At 37.3% G+C, this 20,213-nt stretch overlaps 1 protein-coding gene across 1 annotated transcript in view; it reads right to left on the minus strand.

The window, feature by feature from the left end:
* Positions 1-1,086: 1,086 nt before the first annotated feature.
* Positions 1,087-20,213, minus strand: part of RSPO2 (R-spondin 2) — a 100,393-nt gene continuing 81,266 nt past the window's right edge. The window contains exon 5 of the mRNA XM_062503424.1: positions 1,087-1,496. Coding sequence (XP_062359408.1) covers positions 1,387-1,496 — 110 coding nt within the window. The 3' untranslated portion in view covers positions 1,087-1,386. The remainder of the gene's footprint in view (positions 1,497-20,213) is intronic.

Raw genomic sequence — 20,213 nt, forward strand, 5'->3', positions numbered from 1 at the left:
GGCTTTCCCTGTCAGGTATCCAAAAATCACCTTGAATGCTAACTCAATAATTCTAGATTTCCATATTACATATCCTGTGCCATTTTTATGTTCTACACTGAAAATTGTCTCCACCTCTCCCCCCAAAAATATCCCAGAACAAAAAACAGCTGCAAAATAAATTTAAGTTTCTACAAATAGTTGGAAATACTGGGGAATCAATGTTTTCTATACTTTTGAATGGCTGACCTCACATGACTATATTTTTTTGTTTGTTTCTCCCTTATTCAGGGAGAAAAAATATTAATTTTCTTATCTGACTGCATCAGGACTACTGAAATAAAACACTTCATTACATTGGGGAAAAAAAAATAAGAAACTACACATACAGTCTTAGATACCAAGAACTTTACAGGTAATTTCTCTCCTGACACTCAAAACTTCTATCATAATCATGCCTCATCTTAAAAAAACATTAAACTTCTTTTTCTGAGACAAAATACATGGGGGCTGAGACAGAAGTACTGAATAGCAGAAAGAATTTGTGGATTACTGGTCTGGCAAGTATACTTCAAAGCTCACACTTCATTGTGAGGTTCAGTGCAAGGCAGTTCTGCAAAGGAGTGTGCTTTGCAAATGAAAAATAAAGAATCCAGTTTGTAACTATTGAGGAACATGAGAAGATAGTTAAAACATAGAAAAAAGTAAACATTTACTGGATTATTTAAAGTATGTTACTAGAACCAACGGGACATACCTTTAAACATGTATAAAGCATTATACATAAAAATGCATAGATGTACAGTAAATATGTTCATTTATACGTAGACAGAGTAGTATGTACACACGGAGTCTGTTGTGCTCGGTCTAAGCAGTGAATCCTGCAGCACGTTGTCTTAATTCAGTTTTATTATACAACTGTGTTGACGTAGCAGGTGTGAAAACAATGTGCATTAACACTAAGTAGGTAAGTCATATCCATTTACTCTTGAAATGTACAAATATAGGAAACAAAGGCCATAAATGCAATTGTACCTACACCTCCAATACTTCTTTTTTTTCTTATTTATTTAAATATGCATAAGTCCACCTTCTGGTGCTGGCGCAGGTTTCTTTCCTTGTCAACATGTTGACCAGGCACTCAGAAAAATATCTCTGATGCATTTCAGGACCACTTCCACTGATCCAACTGAGTGCACTCCTGACCTTGACGTCTTCAGGTCAAAAATGAGGAAAAAATAAAATAAAAAATATATAAATAAAACAAACAAGCTCATGGGCTTTATTTTCACAAGTTATTTGCCACCAATACTGTCAAAGCAGCTGAACTGTAGTGCATCCATGAGCAGGAGCATATAGCAGCTTTTGTGCACTTTGCAAAAAAATACATTAAGGAAAATCAGGTCTTTACTGGCTAGTTTTATCTGTTGCTAAAAAGATGCTGTGCTGCTTCTGAGCCCTTTCCATTAAATTCTTTTTCTTCTTTTTTTTGTCCTTCGTTTTTGCTGGCCTTCTCCCTAAAAAAAAAGAAAAAAAAGAATGAAAAACAAATAATAGCAATGAGTCAAGTAAAGAATCCAGAAGTGATATAAAAACCGCAACAAAAACAACTCAATGGTACAGAAATTTTCAATAGGGATTGCAATGGTAATGCTGGCTAAAGAGCTTCAATCATCAGTGAAAACACAAGTTTTCAGTATGTTACAAAAGGAAGCAGGATCCCCCGCTTTCATCACTTGTCCACAGGCTCAATTTTTCTGGTATGAATAACCATGTTGATGCAGGTTTCATTTTTGCCAGGGTGAGTTACACAAGCAGCATTATGCAAGTGCCCAAGGCCCAGAGCCAAATGAGTATGCAGACTCCTTACCCACTGGAAGCTGGATATATGCCTCATACCCTTGTGTAAATTTGCTTGAGTGAGTAATCCTATCTAAGTCCCATCCAATACATCTGTGATTTCAATGAGAAATTTGGCATTACAGCCCAAGAACTTGGTTGGATGCCATCCTACATGCTTTAGCAGAAACAGTACCACCTCTGAGAAGAGCTGTTGATATTGCTTATTGGTACATTGTGCCTAATTCTCATGGTTTATAACTGTGCAGAAACAAAAATTTAATTATGTCCTTCTGCTATTGGAAGTTTACTGAAAAATAAACAAAATTGGGAAATCAGGATAAATTCAGAAAAAAAAAGGTTTACAAGCTTTATGAATGAGAAAGTTTTTCCTGTTTAGCTCTAATAATAAATCAGTGCCCTTTGGTTATCACATCAAAGATAGCATGGACAGAAAAAATGTCAGATATAAAGGCCCTCATTGAGCAGTGCATTACCTTTTAAGTATATGCTTAAATCCTATCAAGTCTAGTAGGATTTAAGGAGACGACCAAATGTTGTCGGATGTGAGAATGGTCTGGATTTTCTTGGCAGTATCATATACTAAATATGTGATCAGTGGTAAAAAAATAAGGTTATTAAACACTAGAAGCACCAAATTAATAAACTTTCAGGAGCATTTAATGGATTCAAGAAGACAGTAAAAAGAAATTTGATTAGCAAATTACATAAAAATGTGAAAATGCACTTTTCATCTACATGGTCAGTACATTATGAATTGGGAAAAAATTTGCCAGTCTGGTTTTGTCTTACTTCTGTATAGTTTCTTAATTTAAAAGGTCCAAACCAGTGCAAAGAGTTTTTCTCTATTTGATAATAACACTGAATAAGTCTGATAATAAAGTTATTAAAATTTATGATTCATTAAAAATATATACATACTTCAGGTTACATATTTGTAATACACTTTCTAGGCTACTATTCTCTAGGAATTATTGGAGTCCTTGTATATAAAATAGGACACAAAGGTAACAAGAACATGAGTTTAGTCCATATTAAAAATCATAAGGGCCCTTGGAGTTTACTTCTGCTTCTCATTAAAGTCTGGCATTAAAGTTACTATGGCATTTTGCCATTTTTAAATCTAGTTAATCCTACACAATAAATCCTCAGTCCAACCAAGCATTAATCAAAGCAGCTTTTAAGTTTAAACTCTTTAGTAACCGTGTATCTAATGATGAGGCACACCTAATGAGGTCGCAGGGAAGGAACACTTGACACAAAGTGGCATTACACTAAGGTGGTTTGAATTATAAAAATTTCAATATATTTTTTCATGAAATGCTACTGGTTGGTATATTTTAAGGCATCAGAACTTGCGTAAATGTATTGTTGAACACTGTATTCTAACTTGAACTTTCAATATTCTACTTTTTTTTACCCAAATCTCTGAAATGCTTATTAAGGAAGAGTAGATGAGAGGAAATTATGTGAGAAAAGTGACCAATTCTGCTGGTCAATTGATTCTTCCAAGACTAGCAGAATCAACAGGAGCATTACTGGAAATTTCCTACCCAGTTTGCTCAGTGATCTTATCTTCTGGGGTTTTTCACTAAATAGACAAAGTAGTAAAAGAAATATAAACTTCAGTCAGTGCCTCATCTAGTTTGTCTATGACCTCCTCCAGAGAAATAGATTAATTGCTTACTACAAGTTTAAGGCAGTGAAAGACGCTATGATTTTTCTTCTAAAAAACTGAGCTGCATTGATAAAATGACACACAACAGAGTTGGTATCTCCAGGCCCTAGAAAGTAGCTCCTGCAACACAAACATCAAATCATATTGCCAGCACACTCCTCACAGGATATCCTTAAAATAGAAATGAATGGGACTAGAGTTCAATGATTTGACACCGCTGTGCAATAAACAGATTACAATGCTTCTGCAGCAATTGTCTCCATACCTGCCTTTTTTATTCCAAGGGAGACCAAGGGCAAATTACCTTCTTCTACATGTGCTGTGGCCTAGCAACCCATGCAGAGGCAGTATCCATCCCTGAGCCACTGATAAATGATAGTTTGTTCTTCTGTTAGGAGCACTTTGGCTGCTCACTATATCTCAAATTGCCCTGCTTTACAGATTACGTTTCATTATTTTCAGGACAATATTAAACCTCACAGAGAAAATCAGGATGATTTGGTGATGTTGAGTCCCAAATCCCAAAAGTAATTTTAAGCAGAAAACGGAATATAAAAGGTATTTCTTGGGTAATCATCAGCTCATATTTTTGGTAGAACACAACAGAGATTAGAGATTAGCAAGAAAAAACTGTTTACAAAGACTAGAGTCCAAACAAAGTATGCTGCTGAAGTCCCCGTGTATAAGAACTTTTATTAAATGCAGATTACAATTACAAGGCTTATTTTATCAGCAGAAACACAGTGAACAGAAGTGCCTTCTGAATACCTTGCTACAGACATCTTTCAAAGATCACGACTTTTACGATATGCAAAGTAGGTCCTCTGAGAGGATTTGTGAGCCAAGATATCCCATTTTCCCAACTGGAGGGCAGTGGGACAAGGACAGCCAATGGAGCAGACTGTCCCCAGGGCCAGGATGGCAGCAGCTACCTCTGCTCTGTGTCATGGACAGGTGTGGACAACCCCTGCGCAGGTTGTGTGCACAATCTCCCCCACACCTTGCCACACTCACTTCCTGCTCCTTACTAAGGAGCCCTGACCCCATTTGTGTCTCCATAGGAAGCAGCAGGGCTCTACCACGCTTGGATCTGCTGTGCAGTTGAAAAGGAGTGGATTTTTTTAGTAGCAATGTATTACAGTCCAGTACCTGCTGTGGCACAAAAAAAAAGGTAATTCCTGACTGAAGCAAATGAGGAGGGTGAGCAAAAGGACTCTGTCTCTTTAAAGGGGTTTTATCACCATCAAAAACAGGCTATAATATTATTGTACAGAACAGAAAGTGACAACACAAGAGAACTGGAGAGGGCATGTAGTGATAGGGCAGGAAGAAATATCTTTAAACTGAAGGAGGGTTGGTTAAGATTAGATATCTAGAAGAAATTATTTACTGCGAGGGTGGTGAGGCACAGTTACAGCTTGCCCAGGGAAGTTGTGCCTGCCCCACCCCTGGAAGTGTTCAAGGCCAAGTATGGATGAGGCTTTGACCAATCCAGTCTAGTGGAAGGTGTCCCTGCCCGTGGCAGTGGTTTGGAAGTAGATGATCTTTAAGGTCCCTTCCAACTCAAACCATTCTGTGGTTATATGAATATCTGAGACACTAAGTCTGATCCAATTACTTTATAAACTCCTCCTGACTAGAAGCAGTATCCAAGCAAGCAAACAATCATTGCAACTGCCAAGGACCACAGCCCTAGTTTAAAGTGACATTACATCCTTCCTAGTGGAAGGATGCTCATCTGCTTGTCACCTGGCAGATAGCAATGCACCTTGTTTCTGCTTTCCAGATTATAAGTCTCCAGATCAGTCCTCATCTTCAAACTTTTTTTTATTACTCTTGTCTTTATTTTTTTAAGAGACTGATGCTAGCAGCAGGGGGAGCAAATACAAATAATTCATAAAAAGAATAGGATATCTGAGCACTGTTCAAGTTACTGTATTCTTATATTTATTTTGACTGTGTATTCCCTTGCATACGAACTAGCTAACTAGCTTTTCCTCAGAAAGTATATTTTATCTCTGTCTAAAAACAGGCTCCTCAATTTCTGTTATCGAAGTCAACTCTGAACATGATTTACACAAATTGTTTAATTCTCTGTAAAGTCATATGTATGCACTGAAATGTATAAGGCCAATAAAGATGTGAAATGTAGCTGAATTCAGTGTTCAACTACCTACCAAAAAAAGCCTTGAAAGCCCAATCTATCATTCTGTATCTTGCATTTCTGCACTGGTTATTTTTGCAGAAGTAATATTGGTAAAGCCATTAATTTAAACTCTTAAGTCCAATTTTTAAAAATTCAGTTTCGCAGTTTGCTTTATAAATTACCAATGAGCAAGTCTTTATTTTTTAAGTAACTTATCCCAATGGGTGGCGTCTTTACAGTATTATTCATTAAACTTCTGTTTGGATCACTTAGTTCTGGTAGGTAGCTGGGCAATAATTATGCTATGTAATGAAATGTTATCATTAGCTAACCTTGTACCACATCTTTTAATGGCAACATATAGGTAATGTTCCAATAACATATATATAATGCAATTGTAACATAAATTCCTGAAAAAATATTATTTATGTTAATATACCCAGCAATTGTCTGTACACCAAAGAGAAACAGCTAGCAAAAAAAAAAAAAACAAAAAAAACAAAAAAAAAACAAAAAACCAAAAAAAAAAACAAAAAACCTTAAGCTGGGTCTTGCTGGGATATTTCTCTTCATTTTATGTTGCTTTTGCACCATTTTATCAGTGTTCCTCCTACAACTTATGCACTTGTGTTCAGTTTTCTGGTTTGTTTCATAACCCAAGCTAAAAGATGCTCGGAAAAACTGCATATTCCTCCTGTACGGACCCACCTGGTCAACTGAGGTTACACATGACCTTGTTTAGAAGGACCCTTTATCAGCTTCTGCCAGCTGCAAAGGCAGCTTTCTCCAGACAGAATTTGGGCAGCCGATTCCTAATACCCAGGGCAGTCCTGAGTTAAAAGACAGCAGATGTATTCACAGGGGCTTCCAGCCACATTTCTTGAGATTCTTGACTCAGCCAGACAGCAGCAGTTCAGTGTCTGCACTGTCCTTCATGCGGTGTATAAACACTGCAGCCCCTACTGCTGTCCTAACAAATCCTGCCCACCGGGAGCTTCAGCTGAGGAAGTACAGTATAGAGCCACACGAGGGCAGCAAATTTAAAACATTTAATAAAAGGGGAAAACAAAACAAAACGACCATCTGCACTATTATTTCACAGTGTAATTTCAGCAGTCTTACACACAAATCATCATATTAGAGCTATCAGAATGCTTAATACTCCCTTCCTTATTTAAAATATTTTTCTCTTCTATGGATGAATAATAAGCCATGAGATTTACACTTGTGTGCCTGTTTGCCTTCTGTGGATTTTCATACACAGAACTTTCACTAGTAGCAGCAAAGGCACAGGGGAGTCCTAAGATAACAGCAGACCCTGCCAAATACACTTTTCAGTCTTTTCTTCCCTTTCACTTGTCCTTTTAGGGGCTAAATAATGCACATTCATACATCATGCTCCTACAGCCGCAGTTCTACCACAGACCTCATGTGTGGCAACATTTCATCCATGTGGGAAACTAGAAAAGTTATCAAGTCATTTTACTGAAGGATGGCAACATCAGAGAACTAATGACGGCAGTGGAAAGATGATAGATTCTCAATGATCAACCTGTCAAGGAGATCAACTCAAGAGAAAGATGGCAGGTCACAGAATTGTAGAATAGAATCATTATGGTTGGAAAGGTCATCTAAGATCATCCAACCACCAATAAAGCACCACCACCATGTTTGCCACTAAACCCTGTCACAATCATAGAATCACAGAACCATTTAGGTTGGAAAAGACCTCTAAGATTGAGTCCAGTCAATCACCAGTTTGTCAACCAGACCATGGCATTAAGTGCCATGTCCAGTCTTTTCTTGAACACTTCTAGGAATGGTGACTCCAACCCCCTCCCTGGTTTAACAACCCCTTCTGTGAATAATTTCCTTCTGATGTCCTGCCTGAACCTTCCCTGGCACAGCTTGAGCCGATGTCTTCTAATCCCATCACTTGCTGCCTGGGTGAAGACCCCAACCCCTACAGCCTGGCTACAGCCTCCTTTCTTGTAGTTGCAGGGAGCAATAAGGTCTCCCCGATCCTCCTCTTCTCCAGGGGAAGCACACCCAAGCTGCCTCAGCCATTCCTCAGGCCAGCTTCAGGAGGATCTGCCTCTGGCAGGATGCTGGTCATGCACAGACCCACAAATGCCTCATCACTTACTTTGCATTTGAACCACACATCAAGCTACAGATAAACACTGACTGCAAAAATCCAAAAACCAAGCAAACAAAGAATTCAGTCCAGAAATTATTCCCCAGAAATAATTTATTTCCCAGGGCTTTCAGTTAAAAATTCTGGATACTGAAGATGCCAGAGAAATGCACAAATTGTTAAGAAATCTTATAAACACACACTCAATGGAAAAAAAAATCCCCACTGCTACAGAGTCATCCTCCTCCTAAAGTACGATTTACGAACCAGCATTGACAAGTGGCCCACAAGAAGGAGACATACAGAGCTTTAATAATTTTGCAAACCCCAATCCATGGGCATCTCTACCAATGTCACCCACTACTGAATTCATGACAGTTTTCCTAAACTAGTTTGCATTTCTGGATTTTTTTAATGAAATAACATTTAAGTTGAAATTGGCTGTGATCAATATGTGCTTTAGGAGGAATATGATTTGGAGGAAATCAGACAAAGTAAAATATCTTTTGGGGGAAGGAGTGAAAAACATTTGTTCTTGGATGGTGACACTGGAAAATAATTAAAGTTGAGGAGATGCAACAGGAATTGTCAAGTGTCAGAAACCACTTCCTCATTTTTCTGGGTGAATTTATGATGTCATTTGACCAAGCCTTGTGAACACATACTTGCCTCTGAAGACACCAGAAGGGATGGAATGATCACACAGAGTGCACCAGCTGCCCACAATACCATTTCAAATCCCCAAAGACCAGAATGTGTAAAGGTGGGTTAATAAACATTAGCAAAGCACTGAAACATGGTAACAATGAACATCACAGAAAGTAAGGAATTCTTTAATAATTCTTCATTTGCAAGGGTTAAATAATGTTCAGCAAATGAGCTATTAGAACAATTACTGAATAAGAATATAAAAAAATTCATACCATAATTATAGCCATCATCACAACAGATAAAAATAAGAAGCATATGAAGGCACTTCTTTCTTCATCTTTGAAATACCTCAGTTTGCAAGCTTACTGCTCTTCTTTTATTCTTTTTGGCGTAAGACTGGTAGCTAATGGTATAAATATATATTCCCAGACTAATAAAATTATTAATAGACTAAGAAGTGGGATTCAGTTACAAATACAGAGTTTGATGTTTTGTGTACATTCTTGTCTATTTGATGTCAGCTTTCCTGACGAAATCAGAAAAAATTCTGTCTTGAGTAAACCTTTCAACTTCTACACAAACCATTACAAAAGCACTCAGTGCAAAGCTGATCTTATTGAGTACCTGACATCCAAAATGCTGAAAGTTTATTTTCAACTTAATAATGTCACAACTTTAGGTAAATTATATCTATCCCAACCACCACTTAGTGTTGTGTGTACTTGATGTTTGCATACACTAGACATCAGCTACTGAGATGAAACCTAATTTAAAAGATTCAAAGATTAATTCTTCAAGTAAAAGAAATATCAAAATATTTCGAGTTTCTGCATCTAAATCCTGCTAGGTTTTTGTTTTGACATATCCATTAAGAAATTAAAGGTATTGCTACTTAGGACAAGAATAAGCAAAGCGAAGTTTTTCTTTTTTTTTCCCAAAATACCCATCTATTTTTCAACTGGCCTGAATACAAACAAACTAACCAATACTATAATCTGATGTTCTTTCCTTCTGGACAATATAGTGTCATCAGACACTGTCATCTGTTTAAGAAATACTGATTCCTACACAAAGAATGGAATTTACATGCCACAGCCTATTGAAAGTTCAGTAGAGTTTCCCTCAACTTTAGGGCAAATTAACTGGAAAAAGAGTCATCTTACACAGCTGAAATACAATGACTTTCCCACAGTGCAGTTTTCCAGCATATGCAGTAGAGGGCAATGAGATATGAACAGAAAACTGGCTTGCACTTCCAACATTTCCAGGAATATTATTTTTGTATTTGTAGAAGTACATATTCATGAAATAATATGGAAAGTGAAAGACTGAAAATTCACAAACATACACAGAGAAGAAAGCAAAAGTAAGCACTCTCGGGGAAGAGGAAAACAAATAAACTCAAGGGAATGTGGAAGCTCAATAAAACTCTCGTAGGAGCCCCATGTTTAACTGAATATACAGATACTCAAATGTTGGGTCCCACTGTCCTCTCAGTCACATTTGTGGGAAAACAGGTGAGTCTCCACTGCAGCCAAAATGTTTGTCTAATGTAAATTAAGCTCAGAATTCAAACAATATGAATATCAGTTGCATGCAGGGTACTCACTATTCTTATCCTAATCAAGAGCATGTCAGGTCAGATACTTTGCAAGCAGAGCCAAGCACAATATTTACAATGAATGGTTTGGGCTTGGTTATTTTCCTTCCTTTTACAGAGAAATATAAAGGAAATTTCAAAATAATAATTAAAAAAACCCACACTGTCAAGAGTATGCATACACATGTAAATATATTCTAACTCTTAAGGCAACAGTTATAGTTAAAAACTAACTGGCTTGAACTTCTCTAGGTTTCACTGGATACTAATCTGGCTTTAAAACTCCCTCTGCTCAGTATTTCAAAATCGATTATTTATTTTTCTTCCTGTTTCCAAGTAAATTTAATTTTTTTTTAATCACATCACACTGGGAATGAATGAAAAAATGAATTCTATTGAAACAATATTTATTTGTGGCACCCCCAAAGTTTAATTTCATACTGGAAATTGCATTTTACTCAATTAAGGGTTTTTTACAGAGAGGAAGATTATACTGAGAAATTAATTTTTTAAGAGATATATTTTCTTCTGTGGTATACTATTTAGTCATGAATGGTTGGTCCTTTTTTAATTCCCTTCAAGGATTCAGGTCAAGAACTGAAGACACCATAACTGAAGACTGAAGAACTGAAATTTGTCCCAGGATAATTTTCTTTTATTTTCTTCCTTTTTTATAACTGAAACAGCTCAAATATTGTTTTTATTATCCCTCATGCCTCTATTTAGGTATTGCATAGTAAATTCTATAGATGTTCAGGAAGAAAGAAGCCTAAATTAAACACCCGAAAACAAACCAAAGTACAGTCTAGCAGGAAGACTCATTCTAAACAATAACTGGAAGTGAACATTGATGTATCATTTCTAATAAGATGTAAAATTGTTGCCTCGTTCTTCTTCTGTAGTAAGGAGTGTACCAGGTGAACTGCTGCCCTGCACTGCTCACTGACACTGGATTTGTACTGTCAAGGTGCCAGGATATTCACAGTGTCTGTCTGAATTTGGTCAGGTAGTCTCTGTTTATCCCTAACTCCACTGCCCAATACAGTCCACACCTTTCCCTTCTCCATGGGCATTTGATCAGAACAATGATCCAAATTCAGCTTTGAGAACCTCCCTTTTCCTGTACATCCCACACATTATGGCCACAGACTTCTCCGTAGTGATGCTGGGTCTGCATTATTAAATTCAGCAGTGTCAGAGAACATCTCCAGACCCCACCTCAGTTGTCTGTCATGCTCTCTGTTCTTTCCAGAGAGGCAGCACAGCACAGGGCTGCTCCTGCAGGGATCTCCCTGGCTTGGGAGCTCTGAGAGGAACAATATGGATGTGGCACAAGCTGTGTCCCCAGCAGCTTTAGTGAGCTACGAGGGAGATAGTGACTATCTCAGAACTGTGGCCAGACAGGAGTTACATGATGGTTCTGGGTTACATGGCTTTATCCCTAGATTTGTTACAGTAGCTTTCTTGCTAGCATAATAAGAAGCACTTTCCCAAGACTATGAGGCCCTAATAATTCATACCTGCATACCTTTTCAAAGTCTGTAGATTAAATAATAAATACATGGGCAAATTAGATAATATATATCTCCTTTAGAATGCCTACACTTTACATTAATATAATTGAAAATATGTTTTATTGTTTAAAATTTAAGATGATGCAGTGATTACAAATGAGAATTGGGGTCAAGAGAACCTTTAGAGAGATCTCTTGCATAAACATGAGAAATGAAACATTAGTTTCATATGCTGTTGAGGCTACTAACCTGTTGAAGAAATTTGTCCAATCTAAATGTGAAGGCAAGAGGAGATGGAGGGTCCAATACTTTGCTAATTGCTCCACCAGTTAATCATTAATCTACCAGTTAATTTTCTCCACCAGAACTTTTGTCCAGTTCCAAACCTGAATTTTATTATGCAGGTAATTTTTATCAAATTGTTCATTTCTGTCCTAGATCAGACTGTAAATAAATATTTGTTCATCATCTGAGAAGTTAAACGTATGTCAGATTTTGTGCACCTTTTAAAGTTTATTTTGTAGTCCTCAGATAATTCTTTTTCACTTGTACCTGCAGTTTCCAACTGAACTGTTTAGTTTTCAAACATCGTCTGTAAAATACAGTTCTCAGTCTGGATGTCAGAATTCTGAAATTGATTTATTTTTCTTCTTCTTTATTACCAAAGTTATAGAGAAAGGAATCACATTTGAAAATTTTCCGTATATGTTGTAGTGGACACAAATTATTTATTTTGAGAAACACTGTTTTTTGGATGCCATTCTTCATCCTGGAGGTATGCTTTCCTAGTTCTATAACTCTTTGATCCTCCAGAATAACTTCACATTTAACAACATGAAAAGCAATTGTGATTGCTTTACACAGTAACTTACATTTTTTTCTTTGGGTCTACTCTACAGTGTATTTTAGGGTGTAGTCTATAGGATAGTTTACCATTATTCTCAAATTATTCATTTTTCTAAAAGATGTTTATATAACTGACTAAAACAATAAGTAATGCTTACAGATACATCTAGAGGCCATCATCACTTTTTCCTAGACATTCAGCCAGCAAATGCTTTAATTTTGTTTTGTCGTAAAGATAAAGAAAATTTAATAGGTCTATTAATGTCCTAAGTCTGAACACATTCAAGTATGGTAGGTAGATCTGAACATGACTCCTGTGATGCTTCTGTTAGCTTAATTTCTACAACTTCAAGTATTAATTGAAAAGGAACAAACTTTGCAGAAGTTTTCCATATATGACTGTACAGTATTAATCTCACAAAAAAGAAATTCTAATTTTAAAGTAATAATGTTTGGTTAAACTCTTCTGATGGTATGACAAAGCCAAACAAAGAAAACAAAAACAACCTGGGCTGGACTTTAACCATATGCCTGTAACACCTTTCACATCAGAAGCTGCAATAAGCAAAATGTGATCTCTCAGGGTGGTGCCTCAGAACCCAAGTCTGTTATTTATCTTCACTATTGAAATGTGTGTCTAGGAGAAGCCATTAGAAACATAACTGGAGTGTATGTTCAGAATGAAACCAGCATTAAAATTACAGGGAATGTCCCTTTTCTGAACCCAGCTGCAGCTGCTGGGGACACTTTTGTCCAAGCTCTTCCTCGGTGCCCACCAATCCAGCAGCTACTAGTCACAGCTTTGCAGGCAGAAGAGGCTGTAATAAAATTGTTGGCCCATGGAAGCAAAGTGTAGCGCCTGCAGGAAGGCTCAGCCTCACCTGTGCTGCTGGAGGCTGGGTGGAAAACTGTGCACATCTGTGTCCCTTCTCTGGACAGCTGTGCACTCCCACGTCCCTTCTCCTGACAGCTGTGCACGTGTGTCCCTTCTCTGGACTGCTGTGCACTCCCACGTCCCTTCTCCTGACAGCTGTGCATGTGTGTCCCTTCTCTGGACAGCTGTGCACTCCCATGTCCCATCTCCTGATGGCTGTGTACTCCCACGTTCCTTCTCTGGACAGATGTGCATTCCCATGTCCCTTCCTCTGGCACAGCTGCAGGAACACCTACAGCAAGGCAGTGCTGGCCTCATGTACAGCAACCACCCAAAATTGAACAAAGGCTTATCTGAACATTTTATCAGTAAATTGCAATAAGGCCGTGTCAATAAATTTATCCACAGGAGCTATTCATGTGCTTAAATATGCTAAACAACAAATATGTATTTCAACCCTAAGTGTATCAGTGCTTAAACACATTGTACTTAAAAGCATGTACTTTTACATTCAGCGCTGACCTGAAGAATACAACTAAAAAGATGTGGCTTTTTCCCTCCCAGAGGTAAGATTCTGATTTGCTGGGGAATCAATGAATGGTCTGCAGCATCTCTTTCACAGGAGCCTAGCACTGCAGATGCTCTCAGCACCACAGCAGGCTGTCTTTCCCCTCAGATTCCCCTCATATACACAGCAGCTGGAGACACACTTGGCATCACATGATATAAGAAACAATATAACATGGTGTCCAGTAATACATGTGGAGTGTACAAATATGTTCTCTTAATCTGAAATATATCTGCAGGAAAGACACTACTATAACATCTACCATTAGTTTAAACAACGTGTCAAAACTGAGTTGAAAAACAGCAGATTTTCTTGCATGAAACATTTGAAAGTATATATTCACTGAAAATTCAACTGAAAGTTGAAGGAAAATATGTGGGTATTTTCTTAAGAAGAAAAGGAAAAAAAAATACGTGAAACAAACACACCATGTAGCTTAAAGGCTACTTGCCATAAAAGGCTTTTCCTGACTGGAAGTTACAGTACAGATGTGCTTAAAAACAGATGTACATCAAAGACTGTTGATTAGAAGCACAGAGAGAAGTAATTATCAGTTTCAGTTTTTTTAAAAAAGAAATTCTTTATTCTAATACCAATAAAACCCTAGTATGTACAGAATGATTCTATGGGTTTAATTAGCCATATGAAAAATATAAATGAATTTGCTATTCCAGCTCCACATCATCAGATTCTTATGGCTACTTTGGGTGAGCTTGTAATGTATGTGAGATCTTGCCTTTATTATTATGTGACAGTATTAGTTTAAAGACTGAAACTGGTCAAGTTCTTTTGGGGTTTTTCCTTTTCTTTCCTTAGAAATGCCTGATGCAAATAATTCTTTGCACACCAGAGGTACTGGGCTGGCAGTCAGAGACTGGAATACAGTACAGCAGCACAAACTACAGTCCTTGCTAAGCTGGTAGCCAGCTGCAAGTGCTACACCTTTAAAAAAAATCAGTAACCTGGTGTGGTAGGTGGCATCCCTGCCCACTGCAGGAGGGTTGGAACTAGAGGGTCATTAAGGTCCCTCCCAATTAAAATAATTTATATGAAAATAAACAGATCCAGAGCACAGGTTTGAACACTGTCCTGAAATACTAGCAGGTATCCTGGCATGTTTCTTGTGCCAACTGTCTTCCAAGAACGCTACCTTCCTGTTTGTCTGCTCTTTGCAAAAGATTAAGAGACAATGAAACATTTACCTGAACACTTGAGACTTCACTAACTTCAAATTTACAGCTGTTTTTCAAGATGAACAATTTTTACAGATTAGATGTATGACCGATAAATGCCTGGACTGGAATACATGGTCCTGAAAACCAGACATGCAAGTTGAGGTTTAACCCAACAGGCAGCTAAACACTGCACAGCCATTTGCTAATTCCTCTTCAATGGGATGGGGGAGGAGAACTTGAAAAGAGGCAACATTCATGGGTTGTGATAAAAACAATTTCACAGGACAGAAAAAGAAGGGAAAATAACAGTAACAACAATACCCACGATGATGAGAGAATATAGAATACAAGTGATACACAGTGCAATTGCCCAGCCAGTCCTTGAGAAGTGGCTGCTAGCCTCCAGCCAATTCAATGCCATGTGGTCTGGAATATCCCTTTGTTCAGATGGGGTCAGCTGTCCTGGCTGTGTCCCCTCCCAGTTTTTTGTGTCCCCTCCAACTCCTTCCTTGCTGGCAGGGCAGCATGAGAAGCTGAGAAGTCCTCACCTTAGTGTAAACATTGTTCAGCAACAGCCAATGCACAAGTGTGCTATCAATATTTATTTTCATCCTAAATCTGAGCACTCTACCAGCTACTAGGAAGAAAATTATTACAAATGTATGACTTTGGCTACATACTTGGACTGGCTGATGTTTTAAGTGCTGGAAGGAACTATTAATTTGGACCAAGCTCAGCTAAGTGATTATCAGCTTCTCACATTGAGGTATGACTGATCTCTACCAAACGCTAATTATTTCATCATGTCAGCAAACACTCATTTCTTGGCCAGCACATTCATCACAATCTATTCCATATGTTGATTTAAACTCCCCTGTAAGACTAATAGTGGATGACAACTGGATCATTTAGGGTGTGACATTCTTACCAAATCTCAATTGTTTATTTTCTCTACTGAGACAATTAAACTACTATTACAGCCAGTTTCCTTCTCTCGAACTCAGACTGGAAGCATTTTCTTCTTCTCATTTACTGACTTCACAGAAATCCTTTCAAAATCCTGTCTGAATTTATTCTCCTTCCAATTTTGCATAATATCTCATAGTTTCCTTCTGTGTAGCCAAATGATTACTTACTCCCCCATTCTAACTAGCTGTTTTTAAAACTTCTTTCCACATATACGGGCTTTGAAAAATGTGATTTCTGTTGTAGCTCACTTCTGTGTAAATAAACTTTGGGTAATAGCTCTTTCCTCAAACCTGATTTCAATAGGAAATGTAAAGCACAGTTCACAGTTCAAAAGAAATGTTTGTACTACAGAATAAGCATTTCTCACTGATTTGTCTGTCAATTACAGGCAACTTAAATCTGCACAATTATTGGATTATTAGTTAAAAATTGCCAGTGTTGAAACATGTCTCCATCAGAACTATGGTAACATCCTAAGTAAGAGTAACAGGGTAGATTAACTCTCATATCTCCATGATGAACATTCACAAATTCATTAATCATTATTCATATGTAATTAACTAAACCAAAAAGTCCTGCCACCTGCAGCATAAGCATGACATCTAGAAAAAGAGTTTTAAAATGTACATCAGGACGTAATATAAACATCATACCTTAAGTTACAGAGTTATTTATATATTCAGATTTTCATTGATGCACAGTTAGCTTTTCAAAGGAAAATATCTTAGACGTTTGAACATTTCTAGAATACTGAAAAAATTTGACCACTTTAAAATACAAATCTGCCCAACAGACAAAACACACAGTAACATTTAAGAGTGATTAATAAGGTAAGAGCAACAAATCAATTACTCATTGTCAGGAAATGTGTCTATTCAGATTAAGTGATCATAATATTTTTTTTCCCAACAAATACAATTCTCTGATCTTTAAACAATACATTGTTTTGAAATACCTCTGATTTTATAAATTAGATGACTGATTTATCTTTTAATATCTGGATAAACATACAAGTGAAATTTTTGTGAATTAAGACTTTCCAAGCCAAGTCTCAACTGTGAGGGATTTTTTATGATTAAGAATGAATTCCTGGAAAACATGGTTTATCATAGAAAACTGGCAAAACTTACATAGTATTTGCCCTAAGAGGCGCCACTGTAATGGGCTGCAGATCTATGAATAGGCCAAGAACAGAAGCTAAAACTAACACTGAACAATACAATATGTTACTAAGTGGGAAGACAGGGTTTTCTTTTTTAAAAATTTAATAGATGGGATTGATTTCATCCATAATTTACATAATGAACAATTTAACTAGCTTCATCATTTCTCCAAAAAACATTGTTTTGATAAATGATTCTCTTCTGAAATTTCATCTGGCAATGAAATTTTGGTCATCTTTGAAGAACTGATTTATTCTCTTCATATGTACAAGAATTATTACTTGGAAAAATAATTGAGCTTTCAAACAACAGACCAGATATAAGTTACTATCACTAGGAGAATTTTGCTCATTCCATGCTGGCCATAAGTCTTGGACAATCACTGAAACTCAAATTTCAAAAATCCTTAAAAGCCTATATGCATAATTGGCTGCAAGAGTCAGCTGGTGGCATCAGAATACAAAAACATGACAGTGGCTGCTCTGGGTCAACCAAGGATCCACCAAAACCACTACTGCAGCAGTAGCCCAAAATTAACACATCAGTAATAGTATAAAAGTAGAACAAAGACATATATTCCCTTTCACAAGAAACTTCCCTAACTCACACGAGGCCTGCTATGGCCATGGACATATGGAGGCACTCACTCCAAGCAGAAGGGCTTGGAAACAGGTTTCTGCTGGAGAACGTTTGTCCCAGTCAAACCCTTGTAAGTGGAAGCCTCAGGCTGACTTTCCACCATTCAGGAGCTTCTTTGCCACTTCATGATGCTAATCCTGCAAATCAGGCTAGGACCATGTAACTATGACATTCTGATTTAAGATTTTTTGGCTGATAATAGATCAGGACAAACTTTTTTGCACAAAAGGGACAGATGACTTTATGTGAAACCGAAAAGTATGAAATCTAGGTTTATTTTAAAAGCATGAGACATGGATTGAATCTGCAAGTCTCACATGTATTGCCTGAGACGTGAGAGATCCTAAACAGTAAGGGAAAATGTGAACTGCTGTATGAGATTACACTATAGAGAGCAAAAGAAAGAGTGGAGGTACAGCTCACCATAACAGAGTTTTCACACTAAAATCAGGATATTTTACATGGCTTTCAAGTACCAAAGTTTGGAAAGACAGGCCCAGGATGGTAGTTACAAAAAATGAAAGCATGTGGAGACATTAATTTCTGATAAAATGAATGGCTAAAACTCCTGTTATGACTACGTCAGGCAACGCACTGAGTAAGATTTCTATCACCTTTAGGAAAAAGACAGAAAATTACTTTCACTGTGATTAAATGGGGTTGGAAAAGAGAAAAGCATCTGTTAATATTCTGTTCTGAGGCAAGCTTATTCAGCCAACTGTTGTGTTAATGCAAATGGTAACAGTTTGTTGCAGATGTGCAGTGGAATATAATGCAGCCAAATCCTCTGGGCTTTTTGAAGTAAGAAGCTATACACAGAAGATGTTGCTGTGTTTAAAAACCACTGTAAAGAGAATTTTAAGAACAGTGCCCCTTGCTTCAACTACCAACACTGCAAATGTTCAGTTGTAAACCTTATTTGGAGGAGATTAAGACATAGGTCGACTCAGAATCAAAGTCCAAGTGGCTAAAGGATTTCAGGCTTCTGTACTGACATTTCAAGGCAGACAGAATCTTTTTAGGTTCTAGTCACTTATTATGTTGATTTTAATTATTATTGTAGCAGAGAGACAGAGATAGAGTGACTATAAAATACAGGGATTATTTTAGGAGAGTGAGAAAGAGACACAAATGGTGCTAATGTCTCATTTTTAAGAATCAAACATCCACAGTATAGCAAGGAACTACATTCTATTTTCAGCCACACCAATTAAACAGCAGATATTTTCCTGACATTATACATCTCAGATAAGTTCTCATTAATTTTTTTCCATAGTGTTCCACAAGTTTCAGAAATTTTCTCTACAATCACCCTCAATGTTCCAGTGAGGTGGGCAGCTTCCCATCAGTCATCTAGTCATATAAATTGCCCTTCCCCAGTAAAGCAATAGACTAAAAGTCTCAGGTGAACTAAAATGGCAGGTTCTCTAAATTACATAGCACAAAAGCACATGTTATGTGACTTTTTCAAAAATTAATAATGGAGAACCACGTAATTAAGAAAAAAGCCATGAACATTTTACCCCTGGCAATATAGTTACATTTTAGGATAGCTAATATAACAATTTTGATTAATTTACCAACACTTCAAATTTGAAATCAAATTATGCATAGCAGAGAATGTTTGAAGTAAAAAAAAACTTTGAGCTTAAAAAGAGAGATCATCTGGTCCAACACCTCCTGCTCAAGCAGGACATTGCAGAGCCATTTGCCCCAGATTCTGTTCAAATGGCTTTGGAACATCTCCAGACTGGAAGACTGCACAACTACTTTGCACAGTCTGTGCCAGGAGTTGGTTGCCTTAGAGTGAAAAAGTGTTTGCTGATATTCAGAAGGAACCTCCTATGTTTCAGTTGATGCTCGTTGCCTTTTCTCCACTCTCCCTTGAGAATACATTAAATACATTAAATACATTAAATACATCAGTAAAATCCCCCTGAGTCCTCTCTCTAGGCTGAACAGCTTTGCCTATCTCTCTCTTAGCTCTTCCCCACTTCCAGCAGAGACACTCCAGTCCCTTCAATCATCTTCACTTAACCCTTCACTGAACTCACTCCACTATGTCCATGTCTCTTGTACTGGAGAGCCCAGAGGTGGACACACTACTCCAGTTGTGTCCTCACCACAGCTGAGTAGAGTGGAAGGATCTCCCTCATCCCACTGGCAATGCTTCCAATCCAGCAAAGGACATCATTAACCTTCTAGGCTGTAGAGGCTGTAATGGCACATTGCTGGCTCAAATACATAAATATATTGATATTTCTTATTTAAAAGTTAGATAAATATATTCCATCCACTTAGATTACCTATTAAATACAAAATGGTATCATCACCAAACATCAAAATTATTGGGCAGACTGATAAAAATCATCACTCTAGATTAATTACATAAATTAATTTATTTTACACAGGTT

This window comes from Cinclus cinclus, chromosome 1 (genome assembly GCF_963662255.1).
Source record: "Cinclus cinclus chromosome 1, bCinCin1.1, whole genome shotgun sequence".
In the NCBI taxonomy this organism is placed as follows: domain Eukaryota; kingdom Metazoa; phylum Chordata; class Aves; order Passeriformes; family Cinclidae; genus Cinclus; species Cinclus cinclus.